The sequence below is a fragment of the Bombina bombina genome, chromosome 8 (genome assembly GCF_027579735.1).
Source record: "Bombina bombina isolate aBomBom1 chromosome 8, aBomBom1.pri, whole genome shotgun sequence".
Taxonomy (NCBI): domain Eukaryota; kingdom Metazoa; phylum Chordata; class Amphibia; order Anura; family Bombinatoridae; genus Bombina; species Bombina bombina.
The window spans coordinates 45,411,498-45,432,422 of NC_069506.1; the positions used below are offsets into that span (position 1 = coordinate 45,411,498).

The 20,925-nt window shown below is 35.0% G+C and overlaps 1 protein-coding gene across 1 annotated transcript in view; it reads right to left on the reverse strand.

Moving 5' to 3' along the window:
- The window catches only part of PLCH2 (phospholipase C eta 2), a 974,668-nt gene that overhangs the window by 316,208 nt on the left and 637,535 nt on the right, over window positions 1–20,925 (reverse strand). The window contains exon 3 of the mRNA XM_053690349.1: window positions 13,068–13,214. Within this exon, the coding sequence (XP_053546324.1) occupies window positions 13,068–13,214 (147 nt within the window). The remainder of the gene's footprint in view (window positions 1–13,067; window positions 13,215–20,925) is intronic.

Consider the following 20,925-nt stretch of genomic DNA (forward strand, 5'->3'; position numbering starts at 1 on the left):
CAATCTGTTCTTCTTTTCTGCTTGTTGCTACCTTTATGTTACACTTGCAGTTATATGTATCAATTATGTATCAAGTGTTATCAAGTGTGATTAATTTTATTTGAGTTGCTTTTGCATATTCTACTCATGTGACTGTATTCACTTCATAACAAGCGCTTTTTATTAAAGGGACAGTCAACACCAGAATTTTTGTTGTTTAAAAAGAAAGATAATCCCTTTATTACCCGTTCCCCAGTTTTGCACAACCAACACTGTTAAATTAATATACTTTTTACCTCTGTAATTATCTTGTATCTAAGCTTCTGCTGACTGTCCCCTTATTTCAGTTCTTTTGACAGACATGCAGTTTAGCCAATCAGTGCTCAGTCCTAGGTCACTTTACGTGCATGAGCTCAATGTTATCTATATGAAACATGTGAACTAATGCCCTCTAGTGGTCAAAATGTATTCAGATTAGAGGCAGTCTTCAAGGTCTAAGAAATTAGCATATGAACCTCCTAGTTTTAGCTTTCAACTAAGAATACCAAGAGAACAAAGCAAAATTGGTGATAAAAGTAAATTGGGAAGTTGTTTAAAATTGCATGCCCTATTTAAAACATGAAAGTTTTTTTTGGTCTTGACTGTCCCTTTAACTCTCAATATAGGAACTCTTAATAAATGAACTTTTTTTATTTATCGCTATGAATTTCTAAATATTTTTTTGTTATTTTCTGCTTCTGACACATTTTAACTTTTTTAGTATTTTTAGTTTAATTCACACATTTATAAACTTAGGTCATATATTGCATATAATTATATTTCCTTTCAAGTTTTATCTTTTTCACTTTCGATTTAGCAACCCAGATTTTTATTAGGTTTAGTGAATAGACTAACATCTATTCCTATATACCTTTTATATACACTAGATTAGCGCATAATATCACACAATATTATTTCTACTCATTCATTTTTTCTGTATCTTGTAGATAATTTCACTTAATTGATTTTAGACGTATTATTAGTAGGGATGGGCGAATGTGTTTATATCCGAATTCGAATGTTAGAACGAATGTTATTGTAGAAATTCGATTTACATAATAGAATGTTGATAAGAACGAATATTCTTAAAAATTCGATTTTCGAATGTTATTTACAGTTTTCGAATGTCACAATTGAATTCGAATGTCACATTCAAATTCGAATATTACATTCGAATATCACATTCGAATTTGAATATTACATTTATAAAACACAGTATTAGACTAGAAATACTATTTCAAATTCGAATGTCACATTCGAATCGAATATCACATTCGAATCGAATATCACATTTAAAACACTGTATTAGACTAGAAATACTATTTCAAATTCGAATGTGGCATTCGAATTAGAATGTAGCATTCAAATTCGAATATTACATTTATTAAACACAGTTGTAGACTAGAAATACTATTTCAAATTTGAATTATCTCATTCGAATTCAAATATTACATTTCGAAATTGAATGAATACATAGCTAAACATTCTATTATTCGAACGAATATTTTCGAATTTTATTGAAAAATTCGAAAACGAAAATTCAAAAATAGAATGTTAGAATGTTATATAAACATTCGAAATTCAATTCGAACGAACGAATGTATCAAAATTCGTTTTAAATTTCAAATTTTTAGAAACATTCGCCCATCCCTAATTATTAGTCTCCACTCTATTCAATACACTTTCATATCATTCATATGATTTGTTTTCGTTCACACGCAGATATATTTTATAGATAATATTTGGGTTAGTAAGTAAAGCTCTGTTCTTATATCGAATCTTCTACATCTTTTCTTTCACACCTTTTATATACACTAGATTTGCGCATAATATTACACACTATCACCTTTATTCACATTCATTCATTTCTACTGTATCTTGTAGACTATTTCACTTAATTGGACATATTATTTGTCACCACTCTATCTAATACACTTTCATATCATTCATACGATTGCTTTTTGTCCACATATTTGTCCGATATTTACTAGATAATATTTGGGTCAGTAGGTACAGCTGTGTTCTTATACCAAATCATCTTGTCCTATTGAGTAAACTTGGTTATCCTCAGATTATAACTATAGTGGTATCTTAAAGGGACAGTTTACTCAACATTTTTCTTCCTTTTAATTTGTTCCCAATGATCCACTTTACCTGCTGGAGTGTATTAAATTGTTTACAAGTAGCTCCTTTAACCTTATATTGGCATTTGAAATTGTTAATTTAGCATGTGGTATCCCCACCTATTCTGAAAGTTTGTGGCCGCGCGTACCAGCTATAGATAAGCTTTGTAAACACAACCAGCAGAAGAAATTACACTCCCAGTGTGAGAAAGCAGAGATAAGGTAATAAAATGTTGATTTTCCATTGTTCTCTCAAAGTATTGGTTATTGTTTTAAGGACAGATATAAGATAAAGAAGCAGGTATATGTGCACAATGTGATACAGTAATGAGATCTGATTATGCCTACAAGCTCAACCTATTTTATTAGGCTGTGGCTTCAAAACACAAAATTAGAGCTTTAATATACACAAATAAGCCTTAAAAAGCTAATTTTCATACATTTTTTACTCTGCAGTTGGTAAAAAAAGCAATTGTAAACACATTAAGGGAAAAACTATTTTACAGTATACTGTCCCTTTAAGCCCTACATTTCTACATTAGGGTGCTCCTTTCTATATACACTTTTATATTTATCGGTACAAATCTGTTAGGCATTTGTCCAATCCTTTGAAAGTGAGCCTGTATACTATTCTATCCTTTTAGTAGGTGCTGTTCCTCTATACATTTCCTATTAATATTCCTATTTTCCCTTGGCCTTCCCGGTGTACGTTTGATCACCCGTAGCTCCGGCCCCAGTCATGGATCATGTCACTTTTTGGACTGTAGCTTCTGCGGACCGAGGGCTTTCCAACGACAACCTGGAAGTGCAGCCGCTCCCCTGGTTTCACCCCGGAATAGCCACCTCTGTACCTCTGGGACCCTATAAGACAATGGACACTATGGGGAGTGCTAGCCTGTCTGGAGGGGCAGGAAAGGTGGGAGATCTGGGGGTCGGATAAGACTCTTTATCAAGATAAGTTGGTGTATAAAAGTAGTGTGCTTCCACAATAAACTTGTTCTTTGTTTAACCCAAATACTGGTTCTGTCTGGTTATTTGGGTGGGCTCTGCTATAATCACTTTGCTCCACTACATAGCGGCATGTTCCAGGTATAGGAAGGACCCTTCTGACGGAGCTATCCAGTCGGGGTAGCCAGAGTCCGTCACATCTATTTAAAAATAAAAATCTGAATTTTTCAATCACTCAAAGGAGACATGAAACACAAATAATTCATGAATCAGATAGCAAATGCAATTTTAAACAACTTTCTTATTTACTATTACCACATTTTCTTTGTTCTCTTGTTATAGTTTATTGAAAAGCAGGGATGTGTGCTCAGGAGTGTGCACATGTCAGGAGCACTATATGGCAGCAGTGTTGGAAGAACGTTATCCATTTGCAAGAGCACTATATGGCAGCACTATTTCCTGCTATGTAGTGCTTCAGATGCCTACCTAGGTATCTCTTAAACACAGAATACCATGGGGACAAAGCAAATTTGATAATAGAAGTAAATTGGAATCTTTTCTTTAAATTGTTTGCTCTGTCTGAATCACAAAATAAAATGTTAGGGTTTCATGTTCCTTTAAAAGTCTTTATAACTCGAATGCCGAGTTAAAAAAAATGGAAGCTAACTCACATTAGTCAGACACTGAGCACTCACTGAATTATCATTGGTCCCTGATGATTTTTAATGTCTGAGAGATCCTATATTATGGGATTCTATTTATAATTTACTGTGGTGTCTATTTTTCTTCCATAGTTTATTAAATAAAATAGACAAGCAGGAATAAAGTTAGACCTTAAACTATACAAAGTTAAAGGTGCATAATTTCCCTTGTGGTATTTGATGGCAGAACACAAATTCAATAAGCTGTATTGCAGAAAGAAAGAACTCTATCTCTGTCTCAATCGATCACAGAATCTTCTTTTCAAATCGCCTGGCACCCAGCAAGTAAAATCCTCTGCAAACTCGACACTGCACAAGCAAATATCATCTATTTGTAAGGAGTACATTAATTTCTCATTATCATCAGTAATGTTTCATGATGAAAGCAGATATTATCTATTTTATGCAGAAGTCAGCTAAAGAGCTATTAAGAAGCCACTCTTTATTACTCTTAATACCATACTTACAAAATAATAATAATATTTGCATACCAGAGTAATTTAAATGGAGATTAAAGTCTTGACATTATAATGCTGCCTTCTTTAAAAAAAAAAAAAAAGAAAAAAAGAAAAAAGGAGAGCGAAAGAACATAGATAGGAGTTTCCAAGCAAGTGTTGGTGAATTTCAAAAGAAGGAAATACTCATAAACAGAGCTAAAAGGGACGTGAAAGTCCGTTGTATGCAAAAAAAATTAGAGAGAGACATAAAACCCAAGTTTCTTTCATGATTCAGATAGAGAATACATTTGTGAACAATTTTCCTATTTACTTCTATAATCAATTTTGCTTCCATCTCTTAGTATCTTTTCTTGAAGGAGAAGCAATGCACCACTGGGAGGTAGCTGAACACATCAGTAAGCTAAAAAGCAGGAATGTAAAGCTTAGATGCTGGCCCACTTTAGGTTCTGCACAATGGATAGTGCTTGCTTATTGGTGGCTACATTTAGCCACCAATAATCAAGAGTAACAAAGGTTCTGAACAAAAAATGTGATGGCTCCTAAGCTTTACATTCCTGCTTTTTAAATAAAGATTCCAAAAGCACAAAGAAAAAAATGATAATATGAGTAAATTAGAAAGTTGATTAAAATCTTAATCTTACTGTTCGGGTTCTTGAGGTCATTTGCAGGGCAGCTGCCAGGTCAGGAAAAGTCTTATGTGCTTTATTAAGATAAGTATTTACAAGTAGAATAGATTAACACATTGGTAAGACAAAGAAGCAGGCATTAAAATAGATCAAAACAAAGAGCATAAAAATTACAAGAGGTGAATGAGTTCAGAGTCTAGAAGAGGACTCTCTATAACTAGATCATATATTTGGCAGACTTGGCATGAAAGTCCAACAAGACTAATGCTAAGCAGACTGACTTACTTAGATCAACAAGGACAGTAGTCAGGTTATGGCCAGCAAATACTTTAGACAAGATGACAGAATGAGAATGCTATTACATCCAAAAGTGTGCTATGGAAATGCCATGGCTGTTGCCAGGACACCAAATATATCACTACAAAAAGCTAAAAAAGTGCAAACAGTGTATGGCCGCTTCATCTGGTCTATAAAGTCCTTCCCTTTTATGAGGGCACAAACTAACAAAAAAAATACAGAAAAAATCACAGCCAAGACTGAAATATCTGTATAGAATCAGTCTAAAAACTCACTTTGCAGGCTCATTAGTGATGATATATACTGTATATTTAAGTTTGAATAACACTCAAACAGATTACATTAAGCAATTAAATATCTTCTCTCTCATTTTTAGGTTAAATTTTAACCAAGGACCACAGGTTATGATAAGGAGAGAGAGTGAGAGAGAGTGAGAGTGTGAGAGTGTGAGAGTGTGAGAGAGTGAGAGTGTGAGAGAGTGTGAGAGAGTGAGAGAGTGAGAGAGTGTGAGAGAGAGAGAGAGAGAGAGAAATGGACCATCTCATAAGCTCACATTCCTGCCATTTCAAATAAAGATACCAAGAGAACAAAGAAAATTTGGTAAGAGTAATTTAGAAAGTTGCTTAAAATTGCATGCTCTATCTGAATCATGAAAGAAAAAATGCGGGTTTCATATCCCTTTTACAACAAACCCCATCGTTCTGCTTTTCTGTCATCTTTTTCATTATTCACAAGCTGGAGCACCAAGTTAGCCTAATCTTGCTTACTGTATGAGCTAAGAATCACTAAATAATTACCTTCCCATGCTATCATATAAAGCAGTCAATAACATCACAAATACAAGCTTTATTTAGAAAATGAAACAGATACAGATAACAGCTCAAACAGTGGGGTGTGAATCTGTCTAACTTTAAATAAAGTGTCTGCAGTATTGACTACTGTTATGGATAGTACTGGGAATATAACTATAGTCCTTATTTGGTGTTTGTCGCAAAGGGATCCCAGAAATGGGGTGGACATAGTAAACAACATTTCTGTGTGTATGTGTGAATGTGTATAAGTGTGTATATGTCTGTGTGTGTGCACCTATATGAGTGTATGGCTATGTGCATGTTTAATATACATTAAAATACCACTTGCTTTTGTGTAAAAATGTGCTTGTGCAGCGGTCCCTAGAAATGCCAAAAAGTAAATTTGTCTACTAATACAAACAAAGGAAATAAACATGAGAATGCCTAAACATTTGTAATTGCAACGATTTTCAGGGCAAAGTGGTGCATTATCTAACAGAATTACAGGGGTGCCAATATTTTTGGCCATAACTGTATATAGCTTAAAGTCAAAATTAAGCTTTGATGTTTCAGATATGGAATGCAATTTTAAACAGCTTTCCAATTTACTTATATAATCAAATTGACTTTTTGTCTTGGTATTCTTTGTTGAAGGCTAAACCTAGGAAGCCTCATAGGCTAATTTTTTAAGCACTTGAAGGAAACCTCTTATCTCAGTGAATTTTATTAGCGTTTCATAGACAGACATGCTAGATCATGTGCGCACTCCCGTGAAGTTATTTATGACTCAGCACTGATTGGCTAAAATGAAAGTTTGTAAAAAGCACAGAGATAAAGGGGACAGTCTGCAGAGGCTCAAATACAAGGTAATCACAGAGGTAAAACTTATATAACTGTGTTGGTTATGCAAAACTGAGGAATGGATAATAAAGGGATTATCTATATTTAAACAATACATTTTTTCAAGTAGACTGTCCCAACTTTTTGTTATTGTTTTTTGACAGATGGTGTAATGTGAAAGCTATGAGGTTATGGAGCATTCCCATTGGCTCTCTAAATCCATGTAGACCATCATGCTTAGCTGGTGTCCCTCACCCTGACTATTCCCTGGTGTTTAGATCTGTCAAAGCAAACAAAGACAACCTAGCGGTACACAGCCCAGCATGACTATGACAAAGCTAGAACAAAAGAAAACAGAGAGATGCGTTACATTCAAAGATAACTTGTTCTCCTGGGAGGATAACAGTGGGGAGGGAAAAACACAAGTCTAAACATAATGTAATGACTGCAGAATGTCAAAGCTAAGCAATCTAACAGGGATCTCATCTTCTTCATAACAAGGAAATGCCAGCATTGACACAGGCAAACTAAAGAGCAAAAATAATTCAATACAGACGTGACATCTCCGGTGACAAGGTTGGGACAAAGGACAAAATCATGTCAGCATCACTGAGATTGGTGTGGAAACACACTGCTTTCATTTTTATCTATTGTTTTGTGGCTTTTTCACAAAAATACATTTTTGTTTACAGGAAACGACTGTTTTGAAATATTAAAGGGACATGATACCCAGATGTTGAAACACTTGAAAGTGATAGAGCTTATCTGTAAAAAGTCGACAAGAAACTATTACCTAAACATCTCTATGTAAAATCTACTAGATCACACTTTGCTTTACTGTGATCTCATGAGCTTTCACTGAACTCTCATAAGATTTCATAGTAAACTTCCTTAACCCCTTAATGACCACCAAAATCTGTTACACATCTACAACCACTAAAAAACACCCATGCTAAATAGTTTCTAAATTTTGTCCTGAGTTTAGAAATACCCAATGTTTACATGTTCTTTGCTTTTTTTGCAAGTTATAGGGCAATAAATACAAGTAGCACTTTGCTATTTCCAAACCACTTTTTTTCAAAATTAGCGCTACATTGGAACACTGATATCTGTCTGGAATCCCTGAATATCCCTTGACATGTATATATATTTTTTTAGAAGACATCCCAAAGTATTGATCTAGGCCCATTTTGGTATATTTCATGCCACCATTTCACTACAAAATGCGATCAAATAAAAAAAAATGTTCACTTTTTCACAAATGTTTTCACAAACTTTAGGTTTCTCATTGAAATTATTTACAAACAACTTGTGCAATTATGGCATACATGGTTGTAAATGTTTCTCTGGGATCCCCTTTGTTCAAAAATAGCAGACATATATGGCTTTGGCATCGCCTTTTGGTATTTAGAAGGCCGCTAAATGACGCTGCGCACCACACGTGTATTATGCCCAGCAGTGAAGGGGTTAATTAGGGAGCATGTAGGGAGCTTGTAGTTTTAATTTTAGCTTTAGTGTAGGGAGGTAGACAACCCAAAGTATTGATCTAGGCCCATTTTGGTATATTTCATGCTACCATTTCACCGCCAAATTCGAAAATAAAAATAAAACGTAAAATTTTCCCAATTTTAGGTTTCTCACTAAAATTATTTACAAACAGCTTGTGCAATTATGGCATAAATGGTTGTAAAAGCTTCTCTGGGATCCCCTTTGTTCAGAAATAGCAGACATATATGGCTTTGGCTTTGCTTTTTGGTAATTAGAAGGCAGCTAAATGCCGCTGCGCACCATACGTTAATAATGCCCAGCAGTGAAGGGGTTAATTAGGGAGCTTGCAGGGAGCTTGCAGGGTTAATTTTAGCTTTAGTGTAGGTATCAACCTCCCACATGACACATCACACCCCCAGATCCCTCCCAAACAGCTCTCTTCCCTCCCCCACCCCACAATTGTCCCCGCCATCTTAAGTACTGGCAGTAAGTCTGCCAGTACTAAAATAAGAGTTTTTTTGGGTTTTTTTTTTTTTTTAAATAATAATTCTGTTCTGTAGTATCCTCCCTTAGCCCCCAACCTCCCTGATCCCCCCCCAAACAGCTCTCTAACCCCCCTCTCTCTGCCTTATTGCACCATATTGGGTACTGGCAGCTGTCTGCCAGTGTCCAGTTTGAAATGAAATGTTTTTTTTTATTTATTTTTTAAAAAAATACTTTTTTCTGTAGTGTAGCTGCCCTCCCTCAACCCCCAACCCCCCAACCCCTACCAGATCGCTAAACATTTGAGCTGCTAAAGTTTTGAGCTGCCCACCCTCACTCCCACCGAGTACCATCATTGTTTCATAGTGTAGGGTTCCCACCCGCCCGCGCGCGCCCCGCTCCCGTGCACGCGCCCGCTCCCGTGCACCCGCAATTGATCCCGCCCCCCTTCCCACCGATTGGCCGCCCACCCGCCTCCCTTGGTAATCTCCCACCCACCAACGAACATGGCCATCAATGGCCGATGCAGAGAGGGCCACAGGGTGGCTCTCTCTGCATCGGATGGCTAAAAAATGTTATAGCAGGATGCCTCAATATCGAGGCATCACTGCTATAACATGAAAGCAGTTGGAAGTGATCAGGATCGCTTCCACTGCTTTCAAAGACCAACGACGTACGGGGTACGTCCTTGGTCATTAACTGCATTTTTTTGCAGGACGTACCCCATACGTCTTTGGTCGTTAAGGGGTTAAATTAAAAACTAATGTATTGTCTACCCAAATGTGTCTTTCTTGCTACTCATTAATCTGGACTGCAGTAGCCCTGGTATATAAGGGTTTCTAGCCCACATATGGGGAGGATTTTGGGGTCGACTGTCCCTTTAAGTTGACACACCTACACATTCATGATTAGCTGAGATCTTTGGCCAGTAAAAGCAATCAATGGTGCATTTAAACTTACTCAATGTTGTCATCTGGAGATTTCTGGTGTATTCCTGTTGTGCTCTCTACCTTAAAAGTGCTGCTGAAAAATCTATTGAAATTATTAAAAGGTACATGAAACCCTATTTTTTTTTATTTGCCGATTCAGATAAGAGTATATCGTTTTAAACAACCTTCCATTTTACTTCTATTATCAAATTTGCTTATTTTTTATTATTCTTTGCTGAAAAAGCAGCAGTGCACTACTGGGAGCTAGCTGAACACAGTTGAACCAATGACAAGTGGCATGTATGTTCATTTACCAATCAGCAGCTAGCATCCATTATTTCCTATGTCTGGAGTTCTTTAAGGGTTCGTTTTACATCCTTTTTCTTATTCTCCCTCTCAGGCTCCAAGCTTTCTCTATTTTGCACTAAATAATTAAAGGGACACTGAACCCAATTTTTTTCTTTTGTGATTCAGATAGAGCATGCAATTTTAAGCAACTTTCTAGTTTACTCCTATTATCAAATTGTCTTCCTTCTCTTGGTATCTTTATTTGAAATGCAAGAATGTAAGTTTAGATGCCAGCCCATTTTTGGTGAATAACCTGGGTTGGTGGATAAATTCATCCACCAACAAAAAACTGCTGTCCAGAGTCCTGAAACAAAAAATAAGCTTAGATGCCTTCTTTTTCATATAAAGATAGCAAGTGAACAAAGAAAATTTTTTAATAGGAGTAAATTAGAAAGTTGCTTAAAATTGCATGCGCTATCTGAATCACTAAAGAAAAAATGTGGGTTCAGTGTCCCTTTAAGCAGGAAGCCCAGTAGATCAACAGATATGATTTTTCTAGTATGTAGAGGTTGCTTAAATCTACCTGTAAACTGGAAATTTTGAGCTACAATAACTAAACTAAGTTTAAAATTTATTAAGTGAAAATATTAGTTCTCTGCTCTTTTTTCCCCCCTTAATCTAAAGAGATACATTGTAAAAATGAAACATTAAAAAAAAACATATCTTGGTTATATTTATACATACAGTACATTACATCTCACTCTCATAGACCAAATGTATACAGCAATATGGGTAATTAGGAGCCTGGAGTGTATCAGAGTCTCGAAGGTTGCCTCTGTGTTTTTCTGCACTTTGACTCAAACATCATTCTTACTACAGACAGAATCACGGATCAATAAGAGAAGATAGGTTTAGATCATTTGCCTTACACCAACAAGACTTTGTTAACAATTATTTTTAGGCAGAAGCTCCTAAATAAATTGCACATCTCAAATATATAAACATGAAAACCAAATAATCTTGACTTTGTTTCTGAGAGAGAAAAATAAATAAAAATTCACATAGTGCTACATTCTAGTTATAAACATATTTCTTTAATATATACTGGAGAATGTTAAGTAAGTATGCCAGTCCCTTTCTATGTGGAAATTGGTTTAGTTACAATTTTGACAGTTCTAAGTGATTGTAAACTTTCTGAATGTACTGAACAGTATAGACAATAATTCTTCAGAAAAGGGGCACTTTCATTGAATACATTTTTTAAGATGCTTTATTACAAATCTGGCTTCATCAAATGATTGCATGCCCCACATGTCGTCCAGCTTGTGGGGCATGCAATGATTGGATGAAGCCAGATTCATCATCACACAGCTAAATGAAGTATGAGAGGCAGGCGGAGGAACGGCGCAATGTTTACTATCACTAAATGGTAATTTTTTACAAACAAAGCATCTTAAAAAAATATAATCAATGAAAGTGAAGAATAATTGTATATACTGTTCAGTACTTTCAGAAAGTTTACAATCACTTTAAGCTGACAGTAACAATAATTAGGACGGACTTAGATGATTAAAAAGGTGCTATACATCATGTATTTGGGGAAAAAGCCCCATAATTCTGTATTCTGATAAAAAAAAAGTTTTAGGGTCTCGAACAGTAAGGGCAACTTTTGTCTCTCCCCTTAAACTGATGTTAAAACGTTCCCCTTTGTATAAAGAGATCCAGAATTTTAGCCATATTTTAGATAGAGTTTATTCATCAAGATTAGCTATAACTTACTTTTTAATGTAATGAACCAATCAACACTCTATAGCCATATATGGCACTCTCACCATTTTCTTTTGTAACAAGAGCACCTATTGGAGAACAGTTCAAACCACTTTTTTTGTGAGCTAATGGTTTGAACTGTTCTCCTCCAATCGCTGCTCTAGTTACAAAAGAAAATTGGGAAAGTGCCTTACAGCTAGAGTGCTGTTTGATTCATTACATTAGAAATATGGTTAAGATTCTGGATCTGGTAATACAAAGGGGAAAGTTTACATCACTTCACCTCTTCAAGGAGCTGCAGGTTAAAGTTTGCTATAAGGATCAGTACAATTTCTGACAGCAATAAGGAAGTAAGTATCCTATATATATGGACATTGGACTGAACCTAATCACATTATACTGTTACAAGTAAGATTTCTCAATCTGAAACTGTTATATTGTGTCTAAGTGTTATATTGTGTTTACTGGATCAGAGATAGCATCTTGTATTTTGGTAGAGTGAAGCGCTTCTCTAAATTTGTGGTTTTGTACCAATTGCATAAAGCATTACAATCCACTTTAAGGTGATAAACGGGGTGGGTGCTTATCTGGAGTCTCTTTCTCAGCCCAAAAATCAATTACTTTACACATAGGACCTCTCATTTGTAAGAGAAATTACTTATCTTGGCCCTTCAAAATATTTTCATCTGAACACTTGAAACCAAGTTCACTTATGAGAGGGCACTGATTGGCTAAAATGCAAATCTGTCAAAAGAACTGAGATAAGGGGCAGTCTGCAGAGGCTTAGATACAGGTAATCACAGAGGTAAAAAGTATATTGTAAATATTAATTAGCTACAGGTAAAAAAGTTCACCAGTATCGTTATATACGTACCTATAGCGTACTGTAGAGCTGCACTAATCTTGACACATCTTCACAAAGCCCTGGGCCATGCTAATTGGATGCTTAGTGTAGCCCTGGGATCTGTAGAGGAAGGTCGGGATTAGCGTAGCTCCCCAGTGCACTATAGGTATTTTTAACTCCTAAGGTAATTTAAAGGAAACAAATGAATATTGACAAATTTCACCAGTATCTATTTGTTTTCTTTAAATTTCATGGTGCAGTCATTTGGAAATTCGTTTTGTGAAAAAGAAACTAATAGCCTTGTTTCGATAACGAATTTGCATTTGTAACAAAACAAAAGCACACGTCTATTTAATGCCCATATTTGTATTTATCTACGTTGATATTATTATTACACCTTAGAAAAATAAAAAACATACAGATGTCTGTGGTATCTATGATATACTAGGAAAACCTAATTACTTACTTTTGGCCTTTTCATTTTTCCTTGAGGGTCTCCACCTTATGCAAGACTTATGTTCATCTAGATAATAAAAGCGAACCAAGCCTTTTGAGCTACCCCGGAGCTTGATCATTTGGGTACCAGCTTGCATAGAACTCATACATCGTTCCACTGTAAGAAGAAAATAAAAAAATGAGTACCTCTAATAAATGAGAACATGGCAGCAATAATGTCTTGCAATGGTGGTTGAACTGCTACTTGTATTGTTTTTGTATGTAAGGCTAAAGAACATTGGATCTTGACTGTGTTGCATATGAGCTGGAAGCCAATGGTTTAAAGTGATTTAAGACAAGATTAAAATGGACACAAAACCTAAAATGTACAAGAAAACTAGCTTGCACTTCACTTTACATTTTAAGAAACAGAGCAAATAAAGGGAAAGTAGCCTTTAAAAATAGTGCAACGTATATTAAAAATAGTAGCACATAATTTTCACCCTCTGCTTTTTTAATCAATTAGTAAAAAAAAACAAAAAAACCGAGTTTAATATTGTGCTTTCAGAGCTATCCATTACTTTAAAAAGTATAACCAAATCAGATTTGGTACCAAATGCCCCATTCCCAGTGAGACCACATTAATTAAGATGAATCACATATTATTATTATTATATCACATATTATATTATTATTTATTATTATTATTTATTATTATTATTATATGACATTATTATTATTGCTCGTTTATAATGCGCCAACTTTTTACACAGCGCTATACAAAGCTACATTACAATCCTTAGGGTTCTAGATGCACTTTTATACAAAGGGAGCTACAGTAAGAGATGCTCTCAAGTTTACAATCTAAATGATTTACACATGAGCAGTAGTTTGTATCGGCCTCTTAGTGAGGTATTTAACAATAATGCCTAGCAACCAGACAATGCTCTGTGCACTGGTAATGGGCGCGGCTGGTACAGCATTTGATGGGCGGCCAGGTGACTCAGCAGTCAGCACCTGTCCAACAGGGTGCAACTTTATACTTTATATTAATATTTGGCAAAGAAGCAGGGGGTTAAATGGATACTAAACCCAAATTGTTCATTTCATGATTCTGATATAGCATGCAATTTTAAGCAACTCTCGTAACTTTTGTAATATTTTTGTTATATCTGATTTAAAAAGTTTCAACAAATAAACAAATATTGAATAAATAACAGTAAGTATTGCTATAAAATAACCATATGCCCTGTGCAGATATAAAGATTAATGCTAAAGACATACAATGTGCAACTAGATCCTTTTCATGTAATTGTGTTAACCTTGTTGTGCTCAGTAGCAGAAAAACATTGGTATTAAAAGTTCTTCCAACAATGCAAAAAGATTCTATTTTGTATAACAATGCAATTAACGGCTGCAAACTCTGAAAATCATTGCCAAGTGTATAATATCCGAACAGCCAGAACACAGGGAAGTTCTCTCAACTCTGCTAAGTGCCAACAGAATGATAACTTACGGCCAGTAGGGGAGCAGAGAATTATAAATGTGTTTACCCCCAACTGGATCAGAAGGGTAATATATTGTGTAATAAAGTTTTACATTCATCCTTAGTGACATATCCTCACAACAGTAGGTACAATCCATCTGTGCATGAATTTTATGAAAACAGCAAGTTACAAATAAATGCAAAATTATTAGAAAACAATAGCAATTAAAAGGGACGGTAAACACCTTGTAAATACAATACATTTCTGTTGTGCTGCTGTAGAATAACATATCAGCCATGTATAAATGTTTTTTTTAAACAAATTAATATCCTTTTTACTGCAATGGTTTATCTATAGCCAAACTCCAACCTCCCACCCCCCCCCCCATTTGGCTTATATGGAGGAGCCAATCTGGGATTTAGTCAGCAGACAACAAGGCTAACTACAGTCATAATGTTTTACAGTTTTATTTCAGGTAAAGACATTTAGGAAATGATATGTAGCAGGGTTTGTCTTGAGAACAGGGTGCATTTTATATTCTGGGGATTAGAAAATCCAATTTTCAGAGCTAAATAACAAAGAGAGCAAAATAAACAATAAAAGTATTATGTATAACTAAACATTTTATATAAAAATCTTAAGGTGTTTACAGTCCCTTTAACACCTTTATATTAATGAAATTGAGCAAATTACATTATTAATAAGCTGCTCATGACCTTATAAAGTCATGGAGGTCAAAATTAATTTTGCAAGTTTCAGAAACAGCATACAGTTTCCAACTTTTATTATCACACATACCGGTTTGTTTTGGTATCATTTTATTAAACTCAACACTTTCGTGTCACGTTAAATTTGTGTACATTAGTACAACGATTCCGATGTAAACAAATTTAAATCGTGCATGCGATCGCGAGATTTCAATAATGGGATCGGGTCAGGGGGGCGAGACTACAGCGCTAGGCACAACCACCATAACCTGATCCCATGCAGTAAGCGCCGTTGGCTTCACGACAGCCAAACAGATAGGCCGCTCTATGCCGCTCAGTTAGAATGGCATGGAACGTCCTAACGTCTTTAAAAGGTTAAAGGGGAAGGAAATCCATTTTGATAGAACATACCATTAAAACACAAACACTGAATTTACTCAATTCTCAGTATTCTATGTAAAGTGAATACTTAGGTAGGTAGCGTGCACATATTTGGAGAACTATAAGGCAGTAGTTCTACAAAAATGCTCATATAGTGCCCTAAAAACATGCATGCGCCTGAGCCTTCCTACCTGCTTTTCAACAAAAGATCCCAAAAGACATAGGTACAGTACTTTTGAAAATAGAAGGAAGTTGTAAAATATCTGTTTAAATTGTGCGTTTTAACTCATGAAAGTAATTTTTTCTTCTTATCCGTTTAATGAATGACAACAGTAAAAAAAAATATATATATATATATATATATATATATATATATATATATCTTATTATTATTTTCTATTTGTGGGACATTTATCCATGTGTCATATCCAACCCACATAAATATTTGTCCTTCTACCCATACTTGTTATCAGCTTCAGAAAATTAAACTTAAACGCAGATAATCCCTTTATTACCCATTCCCCAGTTTTGCATACCCAACACTGAAATATTATTACACTTTTTACCTCTGTGATTACCTTGTATCTAAGCTTCTGCAGGATGCACCTTATCTCAGTTCTTGCATTTTAGCCAATCGGTGCCCTCTCATAAGTAACTCTCCATGTGTGAGCTCAATGTTATATATATATAGCACACATGAACTAACACTGTCTAGCTGTGAAAAACTGTCAATGCATTCAGATAAGAGACAGCCTTCAAGGGCTTAGAAATTAGCATTGAGCCTACCTCGGTTTAGTTTTCAACAAATAATACCAAGAGAATAAAGCAAATTTAATAATAAAAGTAAATTGGAAAGTTGTTTCAGATTGCATGCTCTTTGTGAATAATGAAGGTTTAATTTTGACTAGACTGTCCCTTTAAAGTTTTTTTTTCATGGGGAACATTATGGAGACAGCGTTTGCTAGAGGTATGCTTTTTGTCTAGGAATGTATGTCTGGTCCTGCCGACTCATCAAAGTCACTTGTTATTCAGTTCTGGGAAATCCATGCCGTCTTGGCTAAGAGTGCATCGCCATATCTCAGGTTTCCTGGGTTCTGGACAGTAGGATCACCCTTTTTCTGCGCTATTGTTTTTTTTCTAGGATTCTATTACGGTTTCTTTGTTTTATTCTATTGCTGATCACCCTGTTCATTGCCTGTTTGGCACGTGAGGGTCGGATCAAGTTATTTGTTTGTGGTATCTTTGCTCTCTGAGGTTGTATCTGCTTATTCCTGGTCTCTTGGCCCTCTTGAATTGCAGTAGCCATTTCTATCATAGTATATATCGGCAATAAAAGGTACTGTAATGTCAACATTTAAGAGACAGTATACACCAATTTTCATATAACTGCATGTAATAGACACCACTATAAAGAAGAATATGCACAGATACTGATAAACAAATCCAGTATAAGAACTTTTTACTTAGAAGCTCCCAATTTAGCACTGTTGATGGTTTAGGCTTGTACACCAACTGAAAGGGGCTGAGAGCAGCACCTCCCCCCTACACTGCATATGAAATGCCCCTTTACACAAACAGAAGCAATCTGAAGTCTGTATACATCAGTATACTTCTAAAACTTTGGGGCTTGGTTAGGAGTCTGAAAATCAGCAAAATGTCTTCGTAAAAAGTATAGTTTTGCTTATTTTTAAATAACACCCCCACATGGACTATATAAATGGATAGATAACATTTTTTAAAAAAAATCTAGTGTACAATGTCTTTTGAAACTTTCCAATGTACTTCTAGTATCTAATTTACTCCGGTCTATTGCTACCCTTAAAATGTATGCCTAGGTAGGCTCAGGATTCAGCCATGCACTACCGGGAGCTATTTGATGATTGGTGGCTGCACATATTTGCCTCTTGACATTGGCTCACCTGATATTCATCTAGTTCCCAGCACTGCTTAGCTGCTCCTTCAACAAAAGATACCAAGAGAATGAAGCAAATTTGATAATAGAAGTAAAATGGAACGCTGATTAAATCAAGAAAAAAAACGTTTTTTTATTTCCCTTTAAACACTACAGTGCAAAGAGACTGCATAGAAAATACTGTCATTTTGTTACAAATTGCATTGCTTTGCACTCAATAGACAAATCTCTTATCTCTTCGCCGGAGGCCAGTTAGCAAAATATATAAATAACTTACTACATTGATCAATTAACCACTAAGTACAATAAAGCAAGGGTTAAGCTCCTCAAGTCTGATATAAACGCTGTCAATCCTCACAGGAATCATAAAAAACAGATTACAGAAAAACGTGTAAAGTACTTTCAATTTTTGTCTACATACAATTAAAAGGGTCAGTGTACACCAATTTTCATATAACACTACTATAAAGAATAATATGCACAGATACTAATCTAAAAATATAGTATAAAACCTTTTAAAAACTTACTTAGAAACTTCCAGTTTAGCACTGTTGATGAGGTTAGGCTGGAACACCCAGTGAAAGGGGGAGGGAAATTAGTAAGAGCAGACCCCCCGCCCCCTGCCTGCATATGAAAGAGACAAATTACAGACCCCTGCTTGCTCCTGTTTATGTAAATGAGCATGTACGTCTGATACTTTGGGGCTTGGTTAGGAATCTGAAAATCAGCACAATGTAATTAAAAAAATAAGCAAAACTATACATTGTTAGAAACACAGTCCTAGATGGACTATATAAGTGGATCATCTACAAAACATTTATGTAAAGAGAAAAATCTGGTGTACAATGTCCCTTTAAAGGGACACTTAAGTGAAAATAAAAAGTTCATTATTCAGATGGAGCACACCATTTTAAACTCTACAAATCACTTCCATTATCTAAAAATGTGCACAATATTTTTATATGCACAGTTCTGAGGCAGCAGCTCCTACTGAGCATGTGCAAGATTCCCGGAATATACGTATATGCATTTTGTGATTGGCTTATGGCTGTCACATGATACAGAGAATTATCTTTAAAATGCATCAGAAAGAAATCTACTAATTTTAAATCAAACTAAGTGCTTTTGCGTTGTCTTTTTATTATGCATTTACTGAGTGAGAAATTCTACTGTGTTCATCGGTCCTTTAAACTGACATAAAGGTGCATAATTGCTCTAATGCAGGGGTGTCCAAACTTTGCTCTCATTTCCGATGATGCTCAGCCAGCATTTTATCTAGCTGAGCATCATGGGAAATGTAGTTCCAAAACCTCTGGAGAGCAAAGTTTGGACACCCTTGCTCTAATGGGTTAGGGTAGCTTATTATTGCACAGTTGCTTGAATATTAACTGGGTGTTTAACTCCTGAAAAGGGGCTCAACAAATCTTAAAAAAAATCTAGAGCAGCTATGCACTGCTGGTAGTTAGCTCAAGCTCACTAGGTTGGTTTAATTATATTACATTTATATTTGTCCCTAACTGGCCACATCAAAGGAGATAAAATAATGCCATAGAGCCCTTTAAGGGGTTTGCTATCAAAATAATGGTTTGAAATGCCTTTAAGCGACCATCTTGTACGCAGATTGCAATTAGGTGCTTAATAAAATATATTGCATGCATGTATAAAAATTACTTTTAAAGTCACTTAAAATTGAAACAAATTTTTATCACAATTAAGAGATGTGTACAGCAAAATATAAAAACTGAAATAATTTATCTTGATGTCCCTTTAAGAGAAAGTTTGCCAAGTTTTACCTTTTCTCAACAATGCTGTTTTCATTATATATATATATATAGAACACATGAAAGGGACATGAAACCCAACATTTCATGATTTAGAATATAATTTTAAAAAAAAGTTTCTATTTTACTTCTATTAGCAAATTTGCTTTGTTCTCATGTTATTCTTTGTTGAAGAGATATCTAGACAGGTAGTGTACACATGTCTGGAGCACTACATGACAGAAAATAGTGCTGCAATCTAGTGCTCTTGCAAAGGTATAAACATCCTTGCTGCCATATAACACTGCAGACGCGTGCACACTCCTGAGGCTTAACTTCCTGCTTTTCAACAAAGGATACTAAGAAAATTTGATAACAGAAGTACATTTGAAAGTTGTTTAAAATTGTATGTTCTATCTGAATCATGAAAGAAAAATGTTGGGCTTTATGTCCTTTTAACAGCACAATAACTAAATTGAATATGCAACATCTTACATCTTCAAATAAAAACCTTGTAGCCCATTCTCTTATAACAAAAACATGGATATCTACATCAGGCAATTTTACAGCCAATGTACAATAAGCACTAAAGGTATCTGCACAAAATGACATTAAACGTCAGTTACATTTAGAAGATTATTTTTTACTAAATAAAAGTGACATCATTTGACTTTAGATCAGATACTGCATGAATCAGTTCCATAATACTCAGCTACAGACAAACACTTCATTCTTTTATTTCCAGAGATGAGAATTTCTTATAAAAACATTTTTGTATGCACTATAAATTATTGTTGCGCTCGTGTCTAGAGATGAAATTAAAGCATTATGAACATTGCAAAGCACAGAAAAAAAAAATACTTTATTGCTTAAACATTAACAAGGACATTTCATTCAATGTCAAGCTGGCAGAAATGTCATTAGATATTTAAAAAAAATAAAAAAAAATAAAAATTCACAGAATGTGGAAAATTATCAGAAAGAAACATCAAACTATTGCATGCTGGGAACATATCTACATGTCACAAGTGATTTATTAAAGAAAAGACTATTTTATTTAAAGGGACAGTCAACACTAAAATTGTTATTGTTTAAAAAGATAGAGAATGCTTTTACTACCCGTTCCCCAGCTTTGCACAACCAATATTGTTATATATTTATTTTATTATTTTATTTTTTCTTTATAACATTTAAACCTTTAAATGTCTACCTGTTTCTAAGCCACTACAGACAGCATCTTATCACATGCTTTTTATGTGCTTTTCACAACAGGAAACTGCTAGTTCATGTGGGCCATATAGATAACATGGTGTTCACGCCAGAGGAGTTATTTGAGAGTCAGCACTAACTGGCTAAAATGCAAGTCAATAGATGATAAATAAAAAGTCATGTGATCAGGGGGCTGTCAGAAGAGGCTTAGATACAAGGTAATCACAGAGGTAAAAAGTATATTAATAGAACAGTGTTGGTTATGAAAAACTGTGGAATGGATAATAAATGGATTATCTATCTTTTAAAACAATGCAAATTCTTTTGTAGACTGTCCCTTTAATTGTAGTGTTTTAACATAGATACTAAATAAAAAAGTAACTTTCAGCAGAGACATATTTAGTTTTTGTACTGCCCTAGGTACAGATAAATT